We start from the raw sequence: 26,295 nt of genomic DNA on the forward strand, positions 1-26,295 counted from the left end.
CTCAGCACACACACACACACTCACTCTCTCTCAGCACACACACACACACACACACACTCTCAGTCTCTCTCAGCACACACACACACACTCACTCTCAGTCTCTCAGCCCCCACACACACTCACTCTCTCTCAGCCCCCACACACACACACTCTCTCTCAGCACACACACACTCTCTCTCTCCCGCGGCGCTCACCAGAACAGACAACAACTTTGCTTCATGGCGGCGAGGCTCACCGGAGACTGGATCCAACCGGACTGTGATCTAACCGGACGGGCGCGAGCTGCAGAGGGATTCACTATGTACGTTTTTACCGGAGTTGTTTTGCTTTGTGATAAAACAATAATGTAGTTACGTGAACGATTTTAAGCATGAGTCTACTTGTCCCTCAAAAACAAGTTCATAGAGTAACTGTCTTTTTGGTAGACAGGCTACTGCTGGTTGAAAGACCGCAGTCATGTTTTGGTAGACAGGCTACTGCTGGTTGAATGACCGCAGTCATGTTTTGGTAGACAGGCTACTGTTGGATGAATGACCGCAGTCATGTTTTGGTAGATAGGCTACTGTTGGATGAATGACCACGGTCATGTTTTGGTAGAACAGTTGTTGAGTTGTTGACAGTTTTTGTCCAAGTTGTAATTGATTATGATTGTCGCACAAGTGCAACTCACGTGGGGAAAATACATGTTATGAAACTATTGAAATGAATCTGTGAATGTATCCTATTAGAATATTACCCAATAACTGCAGCTGATGAGATTAAACAACGTGTGGAATAGTTTACCATCAGTCATCTGTAATTCCATAGCCAGTCAGATAAGGGATAACATACTGTACCATTGTCCTGTAGCCAGACAGATAAGGGATAACATACTGTACCATTGTCCTGTAGCCAGACAGATAAGGGATAACATAATGTACCATTGTCCTGTAGCCAGACAGATAAGGGATAACATACTGTACCATTGTCCTGTAGCCAGACAGATAAGGGATAACATACTGTACCATTGTCCTGTAGCCAGTCAGATAAGGGATAACATACTGCACCATTGTCCTGTAGCCAGTCAGATAAGGGATAACATACTGTACCATTGTCCTGTAGTCAGACAGATAAGGGATAACATACTGTACCATTGTCCTGTAGCCAGTCAGATAAGGGATAACATACTGTACCATTGTCCTGTAGCCAGACAGATAAGGGATAACATACTGTACCATTGTCCTGTAGCCAGTCAGATAAGGGATAACATACTGTACCATTGTCCTGTAGCCAGACAGATAACATAGTGTACCATTGTCCTGTAGCCAGTCACATAAGGGGTAACATACTGTACCATTGTCCTGTAGCCAGACAGATAAGGGAAAACATACTGTACCATTGTCCTGTAGCCAGTCATATAAGGGATAACATACTGTACCATTGTCCTGTAGCCAGACAGATAACATACTGTACCATTGTCCTGTAGCCAGACAGATAAGGGATAACATACTGTACCATTGTCCTGTAGCCAGTCACATAAGGGATAACATACTGTACCATTGTCCTGTAGCCAGTCAGATAAAGGATAACATACTGAACCATTGTCCTGTAGCCAGACAGATAAGGGATAACATACTGTACCATTGTCCTGTAGCCAGACAGATAAGGGATGAGGATAACATACTGTACCATTGTCCTGGAGCCGGACAGATAAGAGATAACATACTGTACCATTGTCCTGTAGCCAGACAGATAAGGGATAACATACTGTACCATTGTCCTGTAGCCAGACAGATAAGGGATAACATACTGTACCATTGTCCTGTAGCCAGTCAGATAAGGGATGAGGATAACATACTGTACCATTGCCCTGTAGCCAGACAGATAAGGGATAACATACTGTACCATTGTCCTGGAGCCAGACAGATAAGAGATAACATACTGTACCATTGTCCTGTAGCCAGTCACATAAGGGATAACATACTGTACCATTGTCCTGTAGCCAGTCAGATAAGGGATAACATACTGTACCATTGTCCTGTAGCCAGACAGATAAGGGATAACATACTGTACCATTGTCCTGTAGCCAGTCAGATAAGGAATAACATACTGTACCATTGTCCTGTAGCCAGTCAGATAAGGGATAACATACTGTACCATTGTCCTGTAGCCAGTCAGATAAGGGATAGCATACTGTACCATTGTCCTGGAGTCAGACAGATAAGGGATAACATACTGTACCATTGTCCTGTAGCCAGTCAGATAAGGGATAACATAATGTACCATTGTCCTGTAGCCAGTCAGATAAGGGATAACATACTGTACCATTGTCCTGTAGCCAGTCAGATATGGGATAACATACTGTACCATTGTCCTGTAGCCAGACAGATAAGGGATAACATACTGTACCATTGTCCTGTAGCCAGTCACATAAGGGATAACATACTGTACCATTGTCCTGTAGCCAGTCAGATAAGGGATAACATACTGTACCATTGCCCTGTAGCCAGTCAGATAAGGGATAACATACTGTACCATTGCCCTGTAGCCAGACAGATAAGGGATGAGGATAACATACTGAACCATTGTCCTGTAGCCAGACAGATAAGGGATAACATACTGTACCATTGTCCTGTAGCCAGTCAGATAAGGGATAACATACTGAACCATTGGCCTGTAGCCAGTCAGATAAGGGATAACATACTGTACCATTGTCCTGTAGCCAGTCAGATAAGGGATAACATACTGTACCATTGTCCTGTAGCCAGTCAGATAAGGGATAACATACTGTACCATTGTCCTGTAGCCAGACAGATAAGGGATAACATACTGTACCATTGCCCTGTAGCCAGACAGATAAGGGATAACATACTGTACCATTGCCCTGTAGCCAGTCAGATAAGGGATAACATAATATACCATTGTCCTGTAGCCAGTCAGATAAGGGATAACATACTGTACCATTGTCCTGTAGCCAGACAGATAAGGGATAACATACTGTACCATTGTCCTGTAGCCAGACAGATAAGGGATAACATACTGTACCATTGTCCTGTAGCCAGACAGATAAGGGATAACATACTGTACCATTTTCCTGTAGCCAGACAGATAAGGGATAACATACTGTACCATTGTCCTGTAGCCAGTCAGATAAGGGATGAGGATAACATACTGTACCATTGCCCTGTAGCCAGACAGATAAGGGATAACATACTGTACCATTGCCCTGTAGCCAGTCAGATAAGGGATAACATAATATACCATTGTCCTGTAGCCAGTCAGATAAGGGATAACATACTGTACCATTGTCCTGTAGCCAGTCAGATATGGGATAACATACTGTACCATTGTCCTGTAGCCAGACAGATAAGGGATAACATACTGTACCATTGTCTTGTAGCCAGTCACATAAGGGATAACATACTGTACCATTGTCCTGTAGCCAGTCAGATAAGGGATAACATACTGTACCATTGCCCTGTAGCCAGTCAGATAAGGGATAACATACTGTACCATTGCCCTGTAGCCAGACAGATAAGGGATGAGGATAACATACTGAACCATTGTCCTGTAGCCAGACAGATAAGGGATAACATACTGTACCATTGTCCTGTAGCCAGTCAGATAAGGGATAACATACTGTACCATTGTCCTGTAGCCAGTCAGATAAGGGATAACATACTGTACCATTGTCCTGTAGCCAGTCAGATAAGGGATAACATACTGTACCATTGTCCTGTAGCCAGACAGATAAGGGATAACATACTGTACCATTGCCCTGTAGCCAGACAGATAAGGGATAACATACTGTACCATTGCCCTGTAGCCAGTCAGATAAGGGATAACATAATATACCATTGTCCTGTAGCCAGTCAGATAAGGGATAACATACTGTACCATTGTCCTGTAGCCAGACAGATAAGGGATAACATACTGTACCATTGTCCTGTAGCCAGACAGATAAGGGATAACATACTGTATCATTGTCCTGTAGCCAGACAGATAAGGGATAACATACTGTACCATTTTCCTGTAGCCAGACAGATAAGGGATAACATACTGTACCATTGTCCTGTAGCCAGTCAGATAAGGGATGAGGATAACATACTGTACCATTGCCCTGTAGCCAGACAGATAAGGGATAACATACTGTACCATTGCCCTGTAGCCAGTCAGATAAGGGATAACATACTGTACCATTGTCCTGTAGCCAGACAGATAAGGGATAACATACTGTATCATTGTCCTGTAGCCAGACAGATAAGGGATAACATACTGTACCATTGTCCTGTAGCCAGACAGATAAGGGATAACATACTGTACCATTGTCCTGTAGCCAGACAGATAAGGGATAACATACTGTACCATTGTCCTGTAGTCAGACAGATAAGGGATAACATACTGTACCATTGTCCTGTAGCCAGTCAGATAGGGGATAACATACTGTACCATTGTCCTGTAGCCAGACAGATAAGGGATGAGGATAACATACTGTACCATTGTCCTGTAGCCAGTCAGATAAGGGATAACATACTGTACCATTGTCCTGTAGCCAGTCAGGTAAGGGATAACATACTGTACCATTGGGGGAGCAGGGTGGTGGTTGGGGGGGTTTTGCAACTCAATGTTAGGACGGTGTTCTTAATGTTTTGTCCAGTCAGTGTACATGTGATATCTGTTGTGTTGTCTCTTGTCTTCAGGCTAGGGAAGAGAGGGATATTAGTGGTCCTGCTATCTGTTGTGTTTTCTCTTGTCTTCAGGCTAGGGAAGAGAGGGATATTAGTGGTCCTGCTATCGGTGGCTGTAGGGGTCTACCTCCTCCCCTCACCCATAAACCCTCAGCCTTACATGTAAGTACAGACGCACCACACCGGCTCTGATGCTCGTCGGCTTGCAAACTAATACTCACGTCCGTAGCCATGAAGTGCTTTGAAAGGCTGGTCATGGCTCACATCAACACCATCATCCCAGAAACACTAGAGCCACCCTCATTTGCATACCGCCCCGACAAATCCACAGATGATGCAATCTCTATTGCACTCCACCCTGCCCTTTCCCACCTGGACAAAAGGAACACCTACGTGAGAATGCTATTCACTGACTACAGCTCAGCGTTCAACACCATAGTGCCCTCAAAGCTCATCACTAAGCTAAGTAACCTGGGACTAAACACCTCCCTCTGCAACTGGATCCTGGACTTCCTGACGGGCCGCCCCTAGGTGATAAGGGTAGGTAACAACACATCCGCCACGCTGATCCTCAACACGGGGGCCCCTCAGGGGTGCGTGCTCAGTCCCCTCCTGTACTCCCTGTTCACTCACTGCCAGGCATGACTCCTACACCATCATTAAGTTTGCAGATGACACAACAGTGGTAGGCCTGATCACCGACAACGATGAGACAGCCTATAGGGAGGAGATCAGAGACCTGGCCGTGTGGTGCCAGGACAATAACTCTCTCTCAACGTGATCAAGACTAAGGAGATGATTGTGGACTACAGAAAAAGGAGGACTGAGCACACCCCCATTCTCATCAACGGGGGCTGTAGTGGATTAGGTTGAGAGCTTCAAGTTCCTTGATGTCCACATCAACAACAAATTAACATGGTCCAAACACACCAAGACAGTCGTGAAGCGGGCACAACAAAGCCTATTCCCCCTCAGGAGACTGAAAAGATTTTGCATGGGTCCTGAGATCCTCAAAAGTTCTACAGCTGCGAGAGTTGCATCACCGCCAGACTTGCTATTCTGGTACTGCTTGCCGTGCGGTAGCAGAGAGAACAGTCTGTGACTAGGGTGGCTGGTTGCAACACCGCCTGGTAATGCAACTGCTCGACTTCCGACCACAAGGCACTTCAGAGGGTAGTGCGTACGACCTAGTACATCACTGGGGCCAAGCTTCCTGCTTTCCAGGACCTCTATACCATGCGGAGCCAGAGGAAGGCCCTAAAAATGGTCAAAGGCCCCAGCCACCCTAGTCACAGACTGTTCCCTCTGCTACCGCACGGCAAGCAGTGCCAGAATAGCAAGTCTGGATCCAATCAGGCTCCTTAACAGCTTCTACCCCAAGCCATCAGGCTCCTTAACAGCTTCTACCCCCAAGCCATCAGACTGCTGAACAGCTTCTACCCCCAAGCCATCAGACTGCTGAACAGCTTCTACCCCCAAGCCATCAGACTGCTGAACAGCTTCTACCCCCAAGCCATCAGACTGCTGAACAGCTTCTACCTCCAAGCCATCAGACTGCTGAACAGCTTCTACCCCCAAGCCATCAGGCTGCTGAACAGCTTCTACCTCCAAGCCATCAGACTGCTGAACAGCTTCTACCCCCAAGCCATCAGACTGCTGAACAGCTTCTACCCCCAAGCCATCAGACTGCTGAACAGCTTCTACCCCCAAGCCATCAGACTGCTGAACAGCTTCTACCCCCAAGCCATCAGGGCTGCCAAACAGCTTCTACCCCCAAGCCATCAGACTGCCGAACAGCTTCTACCCCCAAGCCATCAGACTGCTGAACAGCTTCTACCCCCAAGCCATCAGACTGCCAAACAGCTTCTACCCCCAAGCCATCAGACTGCCGAACAGCTTCTACCCCCAAGCCATCAGACTGCTGAACAGCTTCTACCCCCAAGCCATCAGACTGCTGAACAGCTTCTAAACAGTTAATCAAACTGGACTATTTACATTGATGCCCTTTATGTTTACGCTGTTGCTACTTGCTGTTTATTATCTATGCATAGTCACATGTACATATTACCTCCACTAACCTGTACCCCCACACATTGACTCAGTACAGGTACCACCTGTATATAGCCTCATTACTAACCTGTACCCCCACACATTGACTCAGTACAGGTGCCCCCTGTATATAGCCTCATTGCTAACCTGTACCCCCACACATTGACTCAGTACAGGTACCATCTGTATTTAGCCTCATTACTAACCTGTACCCCCACACATTGACTCTGTACAGGTACCACCTGTATATAGCCTCATTACTAACCTGTACCCCCACACATTGACTCAGTACAGGTACCCCCTGTATATAGCCTCATTACTAACCTGTACCCCCACACATTGACTCAGTATAGGTACCACATTACTAACCTGTATCCCCACACATTGACTCGGTACAGGTACCACCTGTATATAGCCTCGTTATTGTTATTTTATTGTGTAGGGGGTTAAGGGTTATTTGAGTTGAAGGGTTGTGTTTTGAGACAGGTTGGTGTTTTCAGAGGGAAACAGTTTAGGGGTTAAGGGTTAAAGGTTATTGTCTGTCAGTTTAGGGGTTAAAGGTTATTGTCTGTCAGTTTAGGGGTTAAAGGTTATTGTCTGTCAGTTTAGGGGTTAAAGGTTATTGTCTGTCAGTTTAGGGGTTAAAGGTTATTGTCTGTCAGTTTAGGGGTTAAAGGTTATTGTCTGTCAGTTTAGGGGTTAAAGGTTATTGTCTGTCAGTTTAGGGGGTAAAGGGTTAAAGAATTATTGTCTGTCAGATTCAAGGGACCCCCTCCGCTCCTGGAGGGCCCACTGGCTGTCAACACCAGACTACAGAACGGGCGTAGGCTGTTCACTGGACAACTGCATGGACCAGAATCCTTCACTGCGGACCAGGAGGGTAAGAACTCTTGTCTGAGTTGTTTTTCATCCAGCATGTTTTAATTGAATCCTGTCTGTTGGTCTTTCATTCAGCATGTTTTAATTGAATCCTGTCTGTTGGTCTTTCATCCAGCATGTTTTAATTGAATCCTGTCTGTTGGTCTTTCATCCACCTCCTCAGTGTTTATATGACATTTGACTGGAAATACCTTTTCAGAACACTGTGGCCTGTCTGACCCCTGACCTCTAACCCCTGGTGTCTCCTAGGTAACGTGTACACAGGGACGGTGGATGGGAAGCTGTGGAGGATCCATCAGGAGACTCTAACCCTCATCACCCACATGGGACAGGACTTACAGGAGTGTGGTCAGTAACTAACTAACTAACTAACTAACTAACTAACTAACTAACTAACTAACCCTAACTCATCACCCACATGGGACAGGACTTACAGGAGTGTGGTCAGTAACTAACTAACTAACTAACTAACTAACCAACCCTAATGCTAACTAACCAACCCTAACGCTAACTAACCAACCCTAACTCATCCACCACATGGGACAGGACTTACAGGAGTGTGGTCAGTAACTAACTAACTAACCAACCCTAACGCTAACTAACTAACCAACCCTAACGCTAACTAACTACCCAACCCTAACGCTAACTAACCAACCCTAACGCTAACTAACCCTAACTCATCCACCACATGGGACAGGACTTACAGGAGTGTGGTCAGTAACTAACTAACTGAGCAGCACTCCCCTTACTATATTACCTCACGCTGAGCAGCACTCCCCCTACTGTATTACCTCACGCTGAGCAGCACTCCCCCTATTGTATTACCTCACGCTGAGCAGCACTCCCCCTACTATATTACCTCACGCTGAGCAGCACTCCCCCTACTGTATTACCTCACGCTGAGCAGCACTCCCCCTACTGTATTACCTCACGCTGAGCAGCTCTCCCCCTACTGTATTACCTCACGCTGAGCAGCACTCCCCCTATTGTATTACCTCACGCTGAGCAGCACTCCCCCTACTATATTACCTCACGCTGAGCAGCACTCCCCCTACTGTATTACCTCACGCCGAGCAGCACTCCCCCTACTGTATTACCTCACGCTGAGCAGCACTCCCCTTACTGTATTACCTCACGCTGAGCAGCACTCCCCCTACTGTATTACCTCACGCTGAGCAGCACTCCCCCTACTGTATTACCTCACGCTGAGCAGCACTCCCCTACTGTATTACCTCACGCTGAGCAGCACTCCCCTACTGTATTACCTCCCGCCGAGCAGCACTCCCCCTACTGTATTACCTCACGCTGAGCAGCACTCCCCCTACTGTATTACCTCACGCTGAACAGCACTCTCCCTACTGTATTACCTCACGCTGAGCAGCACTCCCCTTACTGTATTACCTCACGCTGAGCAGCACTCCCCCTACTGTATTACCTCACGCTGAGCAGCACTCCCCCTACTGTATTACCTCACGCTGAGCACCAGTCCCCCTACTGTATTACCTCACGCTGAGCAGCACTCCCCCTACTGTATTACCTCACGCTGAGCAGCACTCCCCCTACTGTATTACCTCACGCTGAGCACCAGTCCCCCTACTGTATTACCTCACGCTGAGCAGCACTCCCCCTACTGTATTACCTCACGCTGAGCAGCACTCCCCTACTGTATTACCTCACGCTGAGCAGCACTCCCCTACTGTATTACCTCCCACTCCCCCTACTATATTACCTCACGCTGAGCAGCACTCCCCCTACTGTATTACCTCACGCTGAGCAGCACTCCCCCTACTGTATTACCTCACGCTGAGCAGCACTCCCCCTACTGTATTACCTCCCACTCCCCCTACTGTATTACCTCACGCTGAGCAGCACTCCCCCTACTGTATTACCTCACGCTGAGCAGCACTCCCCCTACTGTATTACCTCCCACTCCCCCTACTGTATTACCTCACGCTGAGCAGCACTCCCCCTACTGTATTACCTCACGCTGAGCAGCACTCCCCTACTGTATTACCTCCCACTCCCCCTACTGTATTACCTCACGCTGAGCAGCACTCCCCCTACTGTATTACCTCCCACTCCCCCTACTGTATTACCTCACGCTGAGCAGCACTCCCCTACTGTATTACCTCACGCTGAGCAGCACTCCCCCTACTGTATTACCTCACGCTGAGCAGCACTCCCTACTGTATTACCTCACGCTGCACCTCCCCCTACTGTATTACCCTCACGCTGAGCAGCACTCCCCCTACTGTATTACCTCACGCTGAGCAGCACTCCCCCTACTGTATTACCTCACGCTGCACCTCCCCCTACTGTATTACCTCACGCTGAGCAGCACTCCCTCTACTGTATTACCTCACGCTGAGCATCACTCCCCCTACTGTATTACCTCACGCTGAGCAGCCCTCCCCCTAGTGTATTACCTCACGCTGAGCAGCACTCCCCCTACTGTATTACCTCACGCTGAGCAGCACTCCCCCTACTGTATTACCTCACGCTGAGCAGCACTCCCCCTACTGCATTACCTCACGCTGAGCAGCACTCCCCCTACTGTATTACCTCACGCTGCACCTCCCCCTACTGTATTACCTCACGCTGAGCAGCACTCCCCCTACTGTATTACCTCACGCTGAGCAGCACTCCCCCTACTGTATTACCTCACGCTGAGCAGCACTTCCCTCTACTGTATTACCTAACGCTGCACTTCCCCTAGCTCACAGTTCTTCATGGATACCTGGCTAGCTAACAATTCTTCATGTCTATCTGGCTAGCTGACAGCAGTAGGAGTGTGGTCAGTAATTATAGCAGGCTTATTGATGTATGATTGAATCTGTCTGGGATCTACAGGGCTGTGTTCAGTTCAGTAGGTATGGAACAGGTGAGAAAACATTTAGAAAAGGAGGAGGACCTGAATATTTCAGATGTTCTACTGGACCCGTGGAACACTGACTCTTCTGTTGGGAAGTGTTTAGATGTGTGAACGTGTTCTGTTCAGATCTCTGTTGATGTGGCCGGCAGCCGATTGTCTTCCTCTGAGCTCTGGCCAAAAAGATGTTTGTGTGTGTGCCAGGTTGTGTGTGTGTGTGTGCCAGGTTGTGTGTGTGTGTGTGTGCCAGGTTGTGTGTGTGTGTGCCAGGTTGTGTGTGTGTGTGCCAGGTTGTGTGTGTGTGTGTGTGTCAGGTTGTGTGTGTTCCAGGTTGTGTGTGTGTGTGTGTGTCAGGTTGTGTGTGTTCCAGGTTGTGTGTGTGTGTGTGTGTGTGTGTGTGTGTGTGTGTGTGTGTGTGTGTGTGTGTGTGTGTGTGTGTGTCAGGTTGTGTGTGTGTGTGCCAGGTTGTGTGTGTGTGTGCCAGGTTGTGTGTGTGTGCCAGGTTGTGTGTGTGTGTGCCAGGTTGTGTGTGTGTGTGCCAGGTTGTGTGTGTGTGTGCCAGGTTGTGTGTGTGTGTGCCAGGTTGTGTGTTTGTGTGTGCCAGGTTGTGTGTGTGTGTGTGCCAGGTTGTGTGTGTGTGTGTGCCAGGTTGTGTGTGTGTGTGTGTGTGCCAGGTTGTGTGCGTTCCAGGTTGTGTGTGTGTGTGTGTGTGTGTGTGTGTGTGTGTCAGGTTGTGTGTGTGTGTGTGTCAGGTTGTGTGTGTGTGTGTGTCAGGTTGTGTTAGAGACCGTCTAGTACATCTCTAGAAATCCTCTGATGTTGTTCCAGACTGGGGAGACCGAGAGACCGAAAGAGGGCAGGACAGACTGTGATGTTATCTCTGTTGGTCCTCTAGGTAGCAGGACAGACTGTGATATCTCTGTTGGTCCTCTAGGTAGCAGGACAGACTGTGATGTTATCTCTGTTGGTCCTCTAGGTAGCAGGACAGACTGAGATGTTATCTCTGTTGGTCCTCTAGGTAGCAGGACAGACTGAGATGTTATCTCTGTTGGTCCTCTAGGTAGCAGGACAGACTGAGATGTTATCTCTGTTGGTCCTCTAGGTAGCAGGACAGACTGTGATGTTATCTCTGTTGGTCCTCTCGGTAGCAGGACAGACTGTGATGTTATCTCTGTTGGTCCTCTAGGTAGCAGGACAGACTGTGATGTTATCTCTGTTGGTCCTCTAGGTAGCAGGACAGACTGTGATGTTATCTCCGTTGGTCCTCTAGGTAGCAGGACAGACTGTGATGTTATCTCTGTTGGTCCTCTAGGTAGCAGGACAGTCTGTGATGTTATCTCTGTTGGTCCTCTAGGTAGCAGGACAGACTGTGATGTTATCTCTGTTGGTCCTCTCGGTAGCAGGACAGACTGTGATGTTATCTCTGTTGGTCCTCTCGGTAGCAGGACAGACTGTGATGTTATCTCTGTTGGTCCTCTAGGTAGCAGGACAGACTGTGATGTTATCTCTGTTGGTCCTCTAGGTAGCAGGACAGACTGTGATGTTATCTCTGTTGGTCCTCTAGGTAGCAGGACAGACTGTGATGTTATCTCTGTTGGTCCTCTAGGTAGCAGGACAGACTGTGATGTTATCTCTGTTGGTCCTCTTGGTAGCAGGACAGACTGTGATGTTATCTCTGTTGGTCCTCTAGGTAGCAGGACAGACTGTGATGTTATCTCTGTTGGTCCTCTTGGTAGCAGGACAGACTGTGATGTTATCTCTGTTGGTCCTCTAGGTAGCAGGACAGACTGTGATGTTATCTCTGTTGGTCCTCTAGGTAGCAGGACAGACTGTGATGTTATCTCTGTTGGTCCTCTAGGTAGCAGGACAGACTGTGATGTTATCTCTGTTGGTCCTCTAGGTAGCAGGACAGACTGTGATGCTATCTCTGTTGGTCCTCTCGGTAGCAGGACAGACTGTGATGTTATCTCTGTTGGTCCTCTAGGTAGCAGGACAGACTGTGATGTTATCTCTGTTGGTCCTCTAGGTAGCAGGACAGACTGTGATGTTATCTCTGTTGGTCCTCTAGGTAGCAGGACAGACTGTGATGTTATCTCTGTTGGTCCTCTAGGTAGCAGGACAGACTATGAGCCAGTCTGTGGTCGTCCTCATGGTGTGCGGTTGGACAGTGGTGGTCAGCTGATCGTAGCTGACTCCTACTTTGGGCTGTTTTCTGTTGACCCCCAGACTGGACACAAGACCCTGCTACTGGACAGCAAGACAGGTAACGTCCCCTATCCACAGACTGGACACAAGACCCTGCGACTGGACAGCAAACAAGGTCTGATCATTCACAGTCTAACCCCAAACCTGAACTCTGACTGGACAGCAGGTCTGACAGTCTAACCTTAACTCTGACTGGACAGCAGGTCTGACAGTCTAACCTTAACTCTGACTGGACAGCAGGTCTGACAGTCTAACCTTAACTCTGACTGGACAGCAGGTCTGACAGTCTAACCTTAACTCTGACTGGACAGCAGGTCTGACAGTCTAACCTTAACTCTGACTGGACAGCAGGTCTGACAGTCTAACCCCAAACCTTAACTCTGACTGGACAGCAGGTCTGACAGTCTAACCCCTAACCTTAACTCTGACTAGACAGCAGGTCTGACAGTCTAACCTTAACTCTGACTGGACAGCAGGTCTGACAGTCTAACCCCTAACCTTAACTCTGACTGGACAGCAGGTCTGACAGTCTAACCCCTAACCTTAACTCTGACTGGACAGCAGGTCTGACAGTCTAACCTTAACTCTGACTGGATAGCAGGTCTGACAGTCTAACCCCTAACCTTAACTCTGTCAGACCTGCTGTCCAGTCAGAGTTAAGGTTAGGGGTTAGACTGTCAGACCTGCTGTCCAGTCAGTCTAACCCCTAACCTTAACTCTGACTGGACAGCAGGTCTGACAGTCTAACCCCTAACCTTAACTCTGATTGGACAGCAGGTCTGACAGTCTAACCCCTAACCTTAACTCTGATGAGACAGCAGGTCTGACAGTCTAACCTTAACTCTGATTGGACAGCAGGTCTGACAGTCTAACCTTAACTCTGACTGGACAGCAGGTCTGACAGTCTAACCCCTAACCTTAACTCTGATTGGACAGCAGGTCTGACAGTCTAACCCCTAACCTAAACTCTGACTGGACAGCAGGTCTGACAGTCTAACCCCTAACCTTAACTCTGATGAGACAGCAGGTCTGACAGTCTAACCCCTAACCTTAACTCTGACTGGACAGCAGGTCTGACAGTCTAACCCCTAACCTTAACTCTGACTGGACAGCAGGTCTGACAGTCTAACCTTAACTCTGATGAGACAGCAGGTCTGACAGTCTAACCCCTAACCTTAACTCTGATTGGACAGCAGGTCTGACAGTCTAACCCCTAACCTAAACTCTGACTGGACAGCAGGTCTGACAGTCTAACCTTAACTCTGACTGGACAGCAGGTCTGACAGTCTAACCTTAACTCTGATTGGATAGCAGGTCTGACAGTCTAACCTTAACTCTGACTGGACAGCAGGTCTGACAGTCTACCCCCTAACCTTAACTCTGACTGGACAGCAGGTCTGACAGTCTAACCCCTAACCTTAACTCTGACTAGACAGCAGGTCTGACAGTCTAACCCCTAACCTTAACTCTGACTGGACAGCAGGTTCTAACATATAGAATTGTTTTAAGATGGTCATAACAGGGATTATTTAGCTATTTGAAATGTAATTTTAGGACCTTTAAGGTATAAATATATACATATAAACATACACTGGGGAGAACAAGTATTTGACACCATGCCGATGTTGCAGGTTTTCCTACTTACAAAGCATGTAGAGGTCTGTAATTTTTATCATAGGTACACTTTAACTGTGAGAGACGGAATCAAAAATCCAGAAAATCACATTGTATGATTTTTAAGTAATGCCTCCAAGAACACAGTGGCCTCCATCATTCTTAAATGGAAGAAGTATGGAACCACCAAGACTCTTCCTAGAGCTGGCCAGCCAGCCAAACTGAGCAATAGGGGGAGAAGAGCCTTGGTATTGGAGGTGACTGAGAACCCACTGGTCACTCTGACAGAGCTCCAGAGCTCCTTTGAGGAGATGGGATAACCTTCCAGAAGGACAACCATTTCTGCAGCACTCCACCAATCAGGCCTTATGGAGTTTGCAAAAAGGCACCTAAAGGACTCTCAGACCATGAGAAACAAGATGAAACCTCGGATGAAATCAAGATTGAACTCTTTGGCCTGAATGCCAAGCGTCACATCTGGAGGAAACCTGGCACAATCCCTACGGTGAAGCATGGTGGTGGCAGCGTCATGCTTGTGGGGATGTTTTTCAGTGGCAGGGACATGAAGACTAGTCAGGATCGAGGGAAAGATATACGGAGCAAAGTACAGAACGGAGCATATCTCTGGAGAGACCTGAAAATAGCTATGCAGCGACACTCCCCATCCAACCTGACAGCGCTGGAGAGGATCTGCAGAGAAGAATGGGAGATCCTCCCCAAACACAGGTGTGCCAAGCTTGTAGCATCTTATCTAAGAAGACTCAAGGCTGTAATCTCTGACAAAGGTGCTTCAACAAAGTACTGAATAAAGGGTCTGAATACTTATGTAAATGTGATATTTCCATATTTTATTTGTAGTAAATTATCAAAAATGTTTTTGCTTTGTCATTATGGGTTATTGTGATGTCATTATGGGTTATTGTGATGTCATTATGGGTTGTTGTGGTGTCATTATGGGGCATTGTGTGTTGATTGAGTGGATTTAAAAATATATATATATTTTATAATAAGGCTATAAAGCAACAAAATGTGGTAAAAGTCTTGTGAGGCTAATGTACATCCAGTTAACTAATGTAATATCTTTGTGCTCTAGGAGCTGACGGGGTTCCGTTTGCGTTCCTGAACGGCTTGGAGATCTCCTCTCAGACTGGGATCATTTACTTTACGGACTCCTCCTCTCGCTGGGGACGACGGCACGTCAAACTAGAGGTCTGTCGCTCTGTACTCCTACAAATCACCCTTCTTTATACGCTCTATAACCCCTGACTTCTAACGTCTAGGTGATAGAGACCAACGCTCTGGGTCGTCTCCTGACCTTTGACCCCTTGTCAGGGCGTGTGGGTGTCCTACTGGATGGTCTCTACATGCCCAATGGCATCGCCCTGTCACCTGACGAGAGCTTCCTGCTGCTAGCCGAGACCAGCATCGGGTGTATCCTCAGGTACACACACACACACACTAACGGAGGACAATGTTTTCCATAGTAACTGTCCTTCCTGTGTTTTTCCTTTTAACATGTAAATATCATTGTGTTATCAGAGGTGGCTGATCAGCAGGACAGAGGAACCCTCACAGTACAGAAAGGCCTTTTTGTCATAGAACAATCATTGTCCTCCCTCCCTCCAGATACTGGCTGAAAGGCCTTTTGTTTGAATGACTCATGGTTCCTTTTCTCTCTCTACCTCTGTAGGTACTGGCTGAAAGGCCCCAAGGCTGGCACCAAGGAGGTCATCATGAACAATATGCCCGGTTACCCTGACAACATCCGCCTTAGCGACCGTGGAACCTTCCTGGTTGGCCTAACGACCACACGCTTCAGGAAGCTCATGCCTCCATTCCTGGACCTGATTGGTCCGTACCCAGCGGTCAAACGCTTTCTGGCTAAGGTTAGTTTCACCATCATCATCATCATCATCAATGTGTTGTAGACCTCTCTCCCAGGCCCCTGTGTGGTAGACCTCTCTCCCAGGCCCCTCCCTGTGTGGTAGACCTCTCTCCCAGGCCCCTGTGTGGTAGACCTCTCTCCCAGGCCCCTGTGTGGTAGACCTCTCTCCCAGGCCCCTGTGTTGTAGACCTCTCTCCCAGGCCCCTGTGTGGTAGACCTCTCTCCCAGGCCCCTGTGTTGTAGACCTCTCTCCCAGGCCCCTGTGTTGTAGACCTCTCTCCCAGGCCCCTGTGTTGTAGACCTCTCTCCCAGGCCCCTGTGTGGGAGACCTCTCCCAGGCCCCTGTGTGGGAGACCTCTCTCCCCAGGCCCCTGTGTGGGAGACCTCTCTCCCAGGCCCCTGTGTGGTAGACCTCTCTCCCAGGCCCCTGTGTGGTAGACCTCTCCCAGGCCCCTGTGTTGTAGACCTCTCTCCCAGGCCCCTGTGTGGTAGACCTCTCTCCCAGGCCCGTGTGGTAGACCTCTCTCCCAGGCCCCTGTGTGGTAGACCTCTCTCCCAGGCCCCTCCCTGTGTGGTAGACCTCTCTCCCAGGCCCCTGTGTTGTTGACCTCTCTCCCAGGCCCCTCCCTGTGTGGTAGACCTCTCTCCCAGGCCCCTGTGTGGTAGACCTCTCTCCCAGGCCCCTGTGTGGTAGACCTCTCTCCCAGGCCCCTGTGTTGTAGACCTATCTCCCAGGCCCCTGTGTGGTAGACCTCTCTCCCAGGCCCCTGTGTGGTAGACCTCTCTCCCAGGCCCCTGTGTTGTAGACCTCTCTCCCAGGCCCCTCCCTGTGTTGTAGACCCTCTCCCAGGCCCCTCCCTGTGTTGTAGACCTCTCTCCCAGGCCCCTGTGTGGTAGACCCTCTCCCAGGCCCCTGTGTGGTAGACCTCTCTCCCAGGCCCTGTGTTGTAGACCTATCTCCCAGGCCCCTGTGTGGTAGACCTCTCCCAGGCCCCTGTGTGGTAGACCTCTCTCCCAGGCCCCTGTGTGGTAGACCTCTCTCCCAGGCCCCTGTGTGGTAGACCTCTCTCCCAGGCCCCTCCCTGTGTGGTTGACCTCTCTTCCAGGCCCCTCCCTGTGTTGTTGACCTCTCTCCCAGGCCCCTCCCTGTGTGGTAGACCTCTCTCCCAGGCCCCTGTGTGGTAGACCTCTCTCCCAGGCCCCTGTGTGGTAGACCTCTCTCCCAGGCCCCTCCCTGTGTGGTTGACCTCTCTCCCAGGCCCCTCCCTGTGTGGTAGACCTCTCTCCCAGGCCCCTCCCTGTGTTGTTGACCTCTCTCCCAGGCCCCTCCCTGTGTTGTTGACCTCTCTCCCAGGCCCCTCCCTGTGTTGTTGACCTCTCTCCCAGGCCCCTCCCTGTGTTGTTGACCTCTCTCCCAGGCCCCTCCCTGTGTTGTTGACCTCTCTCCCAGGCCCCTCCCTGTGTGGTAGACCTCTCTCCCAGGCCCCTCCCTGTGTTGTTGACCTCTCTCCCAGGCCCCTCCCTGTGTTGTTGACCTCTCCCCCAGGCCCCTGTGTGGTAGACCTCTCTCCCAGGCCCCTGTGTTGTTGACCTCTCTCCCAGGCCCCTCCCTGTGTGGTAGACCTCTCTCCCAGGCCCCTGTGTGGTAGACCTCTCTCCCAGGCCCCTCCCTGTGTTGTAGACCTCTCTCCCAGGCCCCTCCCTGTGTTGTAGACCTCTCTCCCAGGCCCCTGTGTGGTCTTTGTTCCAGGCTGCAGTGAGACTAGAGAGAGTAATCTGAGAGGACAGAGAGCCTCCATCAAGAGATGATTCAGACAGCAACATGATACAGTGCCTTGTTAAAATATTCACCCCCGTTGCCGTTTTTCCTATTTTGTTACATTACAACCTGTAATTTAAATAGATTTGTATTTGGATTGCATGTAATGGACCTACACAAATTAGTTCAAATTGGTGAAGTGAAATGAAAATAACTTCAATAAATTCAAAAGAAATTCAAAAGGAAAAGTGGTATGTGCATATGTATTCAGCCCCTTCGCTATGAAGCCCCTACATAAGATCTGGTGCAACCAATTACCTTCAGAAGTCACATCATTAGTTCAATAAAGTCCACCTGTGTGCAATCGAAGTGTCACATGATCTACGTATATACAGATCAGGGTTGGATTATAAAAAAGCACCATTAAATCCATTATAAAAAAATGGAAAGAATATGGCAACACAACAAACCTGCCAAGAGAGGGCCGCCCACCACAACTCACAGACCAGGCAAGGAGGGCATTAATCAGAGAGGAAACAAAGAGACCAAAGATAACCCTGAAGGAGCTGCAAAGCTTTACAGCAGAGATGGGAGTATCTGTCCATAGGAAAACTTTAAGCCATACACTCCACAGAGCTGGGCTTTACAGAAGAGTGGCCAGGAAAAAAAGCCATTGCTTCAAGAAAAAATAAGCAAATATGTTTGGTGTTCGCCAAAGGGCATGTGGGAGACTCCCCAAACATATGGAAGAAGGTACTCTGGTTAGATGAGACTAAAATGTAGCTTTTTGGCCATCAAGGAAAACGCTATGCCTGGCGCAATCCCAATCCCAAGATAAATACAATAGATAATTCAGACAGCAACATGGTGTTCTAGAGGAGACAAATACAAGAGATAATTCAGACAGCAACATGGTGTTCTAGAGGAAATAAATGCAAGAGATAATTCAAACAGCAACATGGTGTTCTAGTAGAGATAAATACAAGAGATAATTCAGACAGCAACATGGTGTTCTAGTAGAGAAAAATACAAGAGATAATTCAGACAGCAACATGGTGTTCTCGAGGAGATAAATACTATAGATAATTCAGACAGCAACATGGTGTTCTAGTAGAGAAAAATACAAGAGATAATTCAGACAGCAACATGGTGTTCTAGAGGAAATAAATACAAGAGATAATTCAGACAGCAACATGGTGTTCTAGTAGAGATAAATACAAGAGATAATTCAGACAGCAACATGGTGTTCTAGAGGAGATAAATACAAGACATAATTCAGACAGCAACATGGTGTTCTAGAGGAGAAAAATACAAGACATAATTCAGACAGCAACATGGTGTTCTCGAGGAGAAAAATACAAGACATAATTCAGACAGCAACATGGTGTTCTAGTAGAGATAAATACAAGAGATAATTCAGACAGCAACATGGTGTTCTAGAGGAGATAAATACAAGACATAATTCAGACAGCAACATTGTGTTCTAGAGGAGAAAAATACAAGAGATAATTCAGACAGCAACATGGTGTTCTCGAGGAGAAAAATACAAGACATAATTCAGACAGCAACATGGTGTTCTAGTAGAGATAAATACAAGAGATAATTCAGACAGCAACATGGTGTTCTAGAGGAGATAAATACAAGACATAATTCAGACAGCAACATTGTGTTCTAGAGGAGAAAAATACAAGAGATAATTCAGACAGCAACATGGTGTTCTAGAGGACATAAATACAAGACATAATTCAGACAGCAACATTGTGTTCTAGAGGACATAAATACAAGACATAATTCAGACAGCAACATGGTGTTCTAGAGGACATAAATACAAGACATAATTCAGATAGCAACATGGTGTTCTAGAGGACATAAATACAAGACATAATTCAGATAGCAACATGGTGTTCTAGAGGAGATAATGTATGTAAACAGTACTGTTCTGGAATGTACGATGCTATAGTAATATTATAGTACAGTGGTATAATACTAATAGTAAAGTCTGTACCCTTTGTGTTCTGGTGGATGTTTCCAGGAATATACACTTAGTGGACAAAACATTAGGAACACCTGCTCTTTCCATGACATAGACTGACCAGGTGAATCCAGGTGAAAGCTATGATCCCTTTTTATTTTATTTCACCTTTATTTAACCGGGTAGGCTGGTTGAGAACAAGTTCTCATTTGCAACTGCGACCTGGCCAAGATAAAGCATAGCAGTGTGAACAGACAACACAGAGTTACACATGGAGCAAACAATTAACATTTAAGTCATTTAGCAGACGCTCTTATCCAGAGCGACTTACAAATTGGTGAATTCACCTTCTGACATCCAGTGGAACAGCCACTTTACAATAGTGCATCTAAATCATTAAGGGGGGGTGGTGAGAAGGATTACTTATCCTATCCTAGGTATTCCTTGAAGAGGTGGGGTTTCAGGTGTCTCCGGAAGGTGGTGATTGACTCCGCTGTCCTGGCGTCGTGAGGGAGTTTGTTCCACCATTGGGGGGCCAGAGCAGCGAACAGTTTTGACTGGGCTGAGCGGGAACTGTACTTCCTCAATGGTAGGGAGGCGAGCAGGCCAGAGGTGGATGAACGCAGTGCCCTTGCTTGGGTGTAGGGCCTGATCAGAGCCTGGAGGTACTGCGGTGCCGTTCCCCTCACAGCTCCGTAGGCAAGCACCATGGTCTTGTAGCGGATGCGAGCTTCAACTGGAAGCCAGTGGAGAGAGCGGAGGAGCGGGGTGACGGAGAGAACTTGGGAAGGTTGAACACCAGACGGGCTGCGGCGTTCTGGATGAGTTGTAGGGGTTTAATGGCACAGGCAGGGAGCCCAGCCAACAGCGAGTTGCAGTAATCCAGACGGGAGATGACAAGTGCCTGGATTAGGACCTGCGCCGCTTCCTGTGTGAGGCAGGGTCGTACTCTGCGGATGTTGTAGAGCATGAACCTACAGGAACGGGCCACCGCCATGATGTTGGTTGAGAACGACAGGGTGTTGTCCAGGATCACGCCAAGGTTCTTAGCGCTCTGGGAGGAGGACACAATGGAGTTGTCAACCGTGATGGCGAGATCATGGAACGGGCAGTCCTTCCCCGGGAGGAAGAGCAGCTCCGTCTTGCCGAGGTTCAGCTTGAGGTGGTGATCCGTCATCCACACTGATATGTCTGCCAGACATGCAGAGATGCGATTCGCCACCTGGTCATCAGAAGGGGGAAAGGAGAAGATTAATTGTGTGTCGTCTGCATAGCAATGATAGGAGAGACCATGTGAGGTTATGACAGAGCCAAGTGACTTGGTGTATAGCGAGAATAGGAGAGGGCCTAGAACAGAGCCCTGGGGGACACCAGTGGTGAGAGCGCGTGGCGAGGAGACAGATTCTCGCCACGCCACCTGGTAGGAGCGACCTGTCAGGTAGGACGCAATCCAAGCGTGGGCCGCGCCGGAGATGCCCAACTCGGAGAGGGTGGAGAGGAGGATCTGATGGTTCACAGTAACAAAGGCAGCCGATAGGTCTAGAAGGATGAGAGCAGAGGAGAGAGAGTTAGCTTTAGCAGTGCGGAGCGCCTCCGTGATACAGAGAAGAGCAGTCTCAGTTGAATGACTAGTCTTGAAACCTGACTGATTTGGATCAAGAAGGTCATTCTGAGAGAGATAGCGGGAGAGCTGGCCAAGGACGGCACGTTCAAGAGTTTTGGAGAGAAAAGAAAGAAGGGATACTGGTCTGTAGTTGTTGACATCGGAGGGATCGAGTGTAGGTTTTTTCAGAAGGGGTGCAACTCTCGCTCTCTTGAAGACGGAAGGGACGTAGCCAGCGGTCAGGGATGAGTTGATGAGCGAGGTGAGGTAAGGGAGAAGGTCCCCGGAAATGGTCTGGAGAAGAGAGGAGGGGATAGGGTCAAGCGGGCAGGTTGTTGGGCGGCCGGCCGTCACAAGAAGCGAGATTTCATCTGGAGAGAGAGGGGAGAAAGAGGTCAGAGCACAGGGTAGGGCAGTGTGAGCAGAACCAGCGGTGTCGTTTGACTTAGCAAACGAGGATCGGATGTCGTCGACCTTCTTTTCAAAATGGTTGACGAAGTCATCTGCAGAGAGGGAGGGGGGGGGAGGATTCAGGAGGGAGGAGAAGGTGGCAAAGAGCTTCCTAGGGTTAGAGGCAGATGCTTGGAATTTAGAGTGGTAGAAAGTGGCTTTAGCAGCAGAGACAGAGGAGGAAAATGTAGAGAGGAGGGAGTGAAAGGATGCCAGGTCCGCAGGGAGGCGAGTTTTCCTCCATTTCCGCTCGGCTGCCCGGAGCTCTGTTCTGTGAGCTCGCAATGAGTCGTCGAGCCACGGAGCGGGAGGGGAGGACCGAACCGGCCTGGAGGATAGGGGACATAGAGAGTCAAAGGATGCAGAAAGGGAAGAGAGGAGGGTTGAGGAGGCAGAATCAGGAGAAAGGTTGGAGAAGGTATGAGCAGAGGGAAGAGATGATAGGATGGAAGAGGAGAGAGTAGCGGAGGAGAGAGAGCGAAGGTTGGGACGGCGTGATACCATCCGAGTAGGGGCAGTGTGGGAAGTGTTGGATGAGAGCGAGAGGGAAAAGGATACAAGATAGTGGTCGGAGACTTGGAGGGGAGTTGCAATGAGGTTAGTGGAAGAACAGCATCTAGTAAAGATGAGGTCGAGCGTATTGCCTGCCTTGTGAGTAGGGGGAAGGTGAGAGGGTGAGGTCAAAAGAGGAGAGGAGTGGAAAGAAGGAGGCAGAGAGGAATGAGTCAAAGGTAGACGTGGGGAGGTTAAAGTCGCCCAGGACTGTGAGAGGTGAGCCGTCCTCAGGAAAGGAGCTTATCAAGGCATCAAGCTCATTGATGAACTCTCCGAGGGAACCTGGAGGGCGATAAATGATAAGGATGTTAAGCTTGAAAGGGCTGGTAACTGTGACAGCATGGAATTCAAAGGAGGCGATAGATAGGTGGGTGAGGAGAGAGAGAATGACCACTTGGGAGAGATGAGGATCCCGGTGCCACCACCCCGCTGACCAGAAGCTCTCGGGGTGTGCGAGAACACGTGGGCGGACGAAGAGAGAGCAGTAGGAGTAGCAGTGTTATCTGTGGTGATCCATGTTTCCGTCAGTGCCAGGAAGTCGAGGGACTGGAGGGAGGCATAGGCTGAGATGAACTCTGCCTTGTTGGCCGCAGATCGGCAGTTCCAGAGGCTACCGGAGACCAGGAACTCCACGTGGGTCGTGCGCGCTGGGACCACCAGATTAGGGTGGCCGCGGCCACGCGGTGTGGAGCGTTTGTATGGTCTGTGCAGAGAGGAGAGAACAGGGATAGATAGACACATAGTTGACAGGGTACAGAAGAGGCTACGCTAATGCAAAGGAGATTGGAATGACAAGTGGACTACACGTCTCGAATGTTCAGAAAGTTAAGCTTACGTAGCAAGAATCTTATTGACTAAAATGATTGAAATGATACAGTACTGCTGGAGTAGGCTAGCTGGTAGTGGCTGCGATGTTGACACTACACTAATCAAGTCGTTCCGTCGAGTGTAATAGTTTCTACAGTGCTGCTATTCGGGGGCTAGCTGGCTAGCTAGCAGGTTGATTGCGTTACGTTACCTTAAAAGAACGACAATAGCTGGCTAGCTAACCTAGAAAATCGCTCTAGGCTACACAATTGTCTTAGATACAAAGACGGCTATGTAGCTAGCTAGCTACGATCAAACAAAACAAACCGTTGTACTGTAATAGTTACTACAGTGCTGCTATTCGGGGGCTAGCTGGCTAGCTACGTTAAAAGAACGACAATAGCTGGCCAGCTAACCTAGAAAATCGCTCTAGACTACACAATTGTCTTAGATACAAAGACGGCTATGTAGCTGGCTAGCTACGATCAAACAAATCAAACCGTTGTACTGTAATGAAGTGAAATGAGAATGTGATACTACCTGTGGAGCGACGCGGAATGTTGACCGGGTAGTTGGAGTTCAATTCGGTAGAGGTTGGCTAGCTGTTGGCTAGCTAGCTAGCAGCATTTCCTACGTTAAGGACGACAAATAGCTGGCTAGCTAACCTCTGTAAATTAAGATAATCACTCTAAGTCTACACACTCTAAACTGCACAATTATCTTGGATACGAAGACAGCGAAGACAACTATGTAGCTAGCTGACACTACGCTAATCGAGTCGTTCAGTTGAGTGTAATAGTTTCTACAGTGCTAGTGGACAGTGGATGTTAGCTAGCTGCTTAGCTAGCTGCTGGGCAGATACGTTAGGACGACGAAATACGATAATTATGCAATTGTCGTTGATACAAAGACGGCTATGTAGCTAGCTAAGAAGAAATTGCTAAGATTAGACAAATCAAACCGTTGTACTATAACGAAATGTAATGAAAAGTTATACTACCTGCGGACCGAAGTGTAGATGCGACCGCTCGCTCCAACCGGAACCGGAACATGTCAATAACACAGTAGGAAAAAAAGAGAGTCTATATACATTGTGTGCAAAAGGCATGAGGAGGTAGGCGAATAATTACAATTTTGTTGATTAACACTGGAGTGATAAATGATCAGATGGTCATGTACAGGTAGAGATATTGGTGTGCAAAAGAGCAGAAAAGTAAATAATTATAAACAGTATGGGGATGAGGTAGGTAAAATTGGGTGGGCTATTTACCGATAGACTATGTACAGCTGCAGCGATCAGTTAGCTGCTCAGATAGCAGATGTTTGAAGTTGGTGAGGGAGATAAAAGTCTCCAACTTCAGCGATTTTTGCAATTCGTTCCAGTCACAGGCAGCAGAGAACTGGAACGAAAGGCGGCCAAATTAGGTATTGGCTTTAGGGATGATCAGTGAGATACACCTGCTGGAGCGCGTGCTACGGGTGGGTGTTGCCATCGTGACCAGTGAACTGAGATAAGGCGGAGCTTTACCTAGCATGGACTTGTAGAAGGTGCTTTAGTGACAAAACGGATGGCACTGTGATAAACTGCATCCAGTTTGCTGAGTAGATTGTTGGAAGCTATTTTGTAGATGATATCGCCGAAGTCGAGGATCGGTAGGATAGTCAGTTTTACTAGGGTAAGCTTGGCAGCGTGAGTGAAGGAGGCTTTGTTGCGGAATAGAAAGCCGACTCTAGATTTGATTTTAGATTGGAGATGTTTGATATGAGTCTGGAAGGAGAGTTTACAGTCTAGCCAGACACCTAGGTACTTATAGATGTCCACATATTCTAGGTCGGAACCATCCAGGGTGGTGATGCTAGTCGGGCGTGCGGGTGCAGGCAGCGAACGGTTGAAAAGCATGCATTTGGTTTTACTAGCATTTAAGAGCAGTCGGAGGCCACGGAAGGAGTGTTGTATGGCATTGAAGCCATACAACAGGTTAGAGGAGGTTAGATAGCACAGTGTCCAAGGACAGGCCGGAAGTATACAGAATGGTGTCGTCTGCGTAGAGGTGGATCAGGGAATCGCCCGCAGCAAGAGCAACATCATTGATATATACAGAGAAGAGAGTCGGTCCAAGAATTGAACCCTGTGGCACCCCCATAGAGACTGCCTGAGGACCGGACAGCATGCCCTCCGATTTGACACACTGAACTCTGTCTGCAAAGTAGTTAATGATGTCACCTGTTAAATCCACTTCAATCAGTGTAGATGAAGGGGAGGAGACGGGTTGAAGAAGGATTTTTAAGCCTTGAGACATGGATTGTGTATGTGTACCATTCAGAGGGTGAATGGCAGAGGCAAGAGATTTAAGTGCCTCTGAACGGGTTATGATTGTAGGTGCCAGGAGCACCGGTTTGTGTCAGGAACTGCTACGCTGCTGGGTTTTACACACTCAACAGTTTCCTGTGTGTATCAAGAATGGTCCACCACCCAGCGGACATCCAGCCAACTTGACACAACTGTGGGAAGCATTGGAGTCAACATGGGCCAGCATTCCTGTGGAACTCTTGACACCTTGTGGAGTCCACGACCCAATGAATTGAGGCTGTTCTGAGTGCTAAAGGGGAGGAGCAACTCAATATTAGGAAGGTGTTCTTAATGTTTTGTCCAGTGTCTTTCTATGATAAAATGACATATTAAAGCCTGGAGCCTGTGTTCTGTTTTCTTCCAGGTGGTTCCTCTGAGCTGGTACAACATGCTGTTGCCTAGATACGGCCTAGTGTTGGAGTTGGACGGGGAAGGGGAGGTGCTGGGGAGTCTCCATGACCCTACAGGCAGCCTGACCTGGGCCGTCAGCGACGTGTTCTCCCACCAGGGGAGAATCTACCTGGGTAGCACCGACCTGCCCTTCCTTCCTGTCCTGGAGGACTGGAGCTAACCACTAACTTCTGCTGCAGGCCTCTCATACGGCAGGGTAGCCTAGTGGTTAGAGCGTTGG

At 48.4% G+C, this 26,295-nt stretch overlaps 1 protein-coding gene across 2 annotated transcripts; it reads left to right on the forward strand.

Moving 5' to 3' along the window:
* LOC135532915 (adipocyte plasma membrane-associated protein-like) lies at window positions 1-26,295 on the forward strand. 2 transcript variants are annotated; one of them, XM_064960347.1, is made up of 9 exons: window positions 1-301; window positions 4,740-4,829; window positions 7,475-7,596; window positions 7,845-7,943; window positions 12,575-12,727; window positions 15,377-15,492; window positions 15,564-15,724; window positions 15,974-16,169; window positions 17,919-18,099. In XM_064960347.1, exons 1-9 carry the CDS (start codon window positions 219-221, stop codon window positions 17,946-17,948), a joined length of 1,050 nt encoding a protein of 349 aa, XP_064816419.1. In that variant the 5' UTR covers window positions 1-218; the 3' UTR covers window positions 17,949-18,099. The 2 variants fall into 2 exon arrangements, with proteins under 2 accessions (XP_064816419.1, XP_064816418.1); XM_064960346.1 differs by lacking the exon at window positions 17,919-18,099 and adding an exon at window positions 26,029-26,295 and having other exon boundaries at window positions 3-301.

Source organism: Oncorhynchus masou, unplaced genomic scaffold, assembly GCF_036934945.1.
Source record: "Oncorhynchus masou masou isolate Uvic2021 unplaced genomic scaffold, UVic_Omas_1.1 unplaced_scaffold_2107, whole genome shotgun sequence".
Taxonomy (NCBI): Eukaryota; Metazoa; Chordata; class Actinopteri; order Salmoniformes; family Salmonidae; genus Oncorhynchus; species Oncorhynchus masou.

Bases quoted from the DNA above. Each gene is read 5' to 3' on its own strand.
- LOC135532915 (XM_064960346.1), top strand. From the start codon at position 219: ATGGCGGCGAGGCTCACCGGAGACTGGATCCAACCGGACTGTGATCTA. The intron at 7,597-7,844 runs GTAAGAACTCTT...GGTGTCTCCTAG, and splicing joins CTTCACTGCGGACCAGGAGG to GTAACGTGTACACAGGGACG. The intron at 15,725-15,973 runs GTACACACACAC...CTACCTCTGTAG, and splicing joins AGCATCGGGTGTATCCTCAG to GTACTGGCTGAAAGGCCCCA.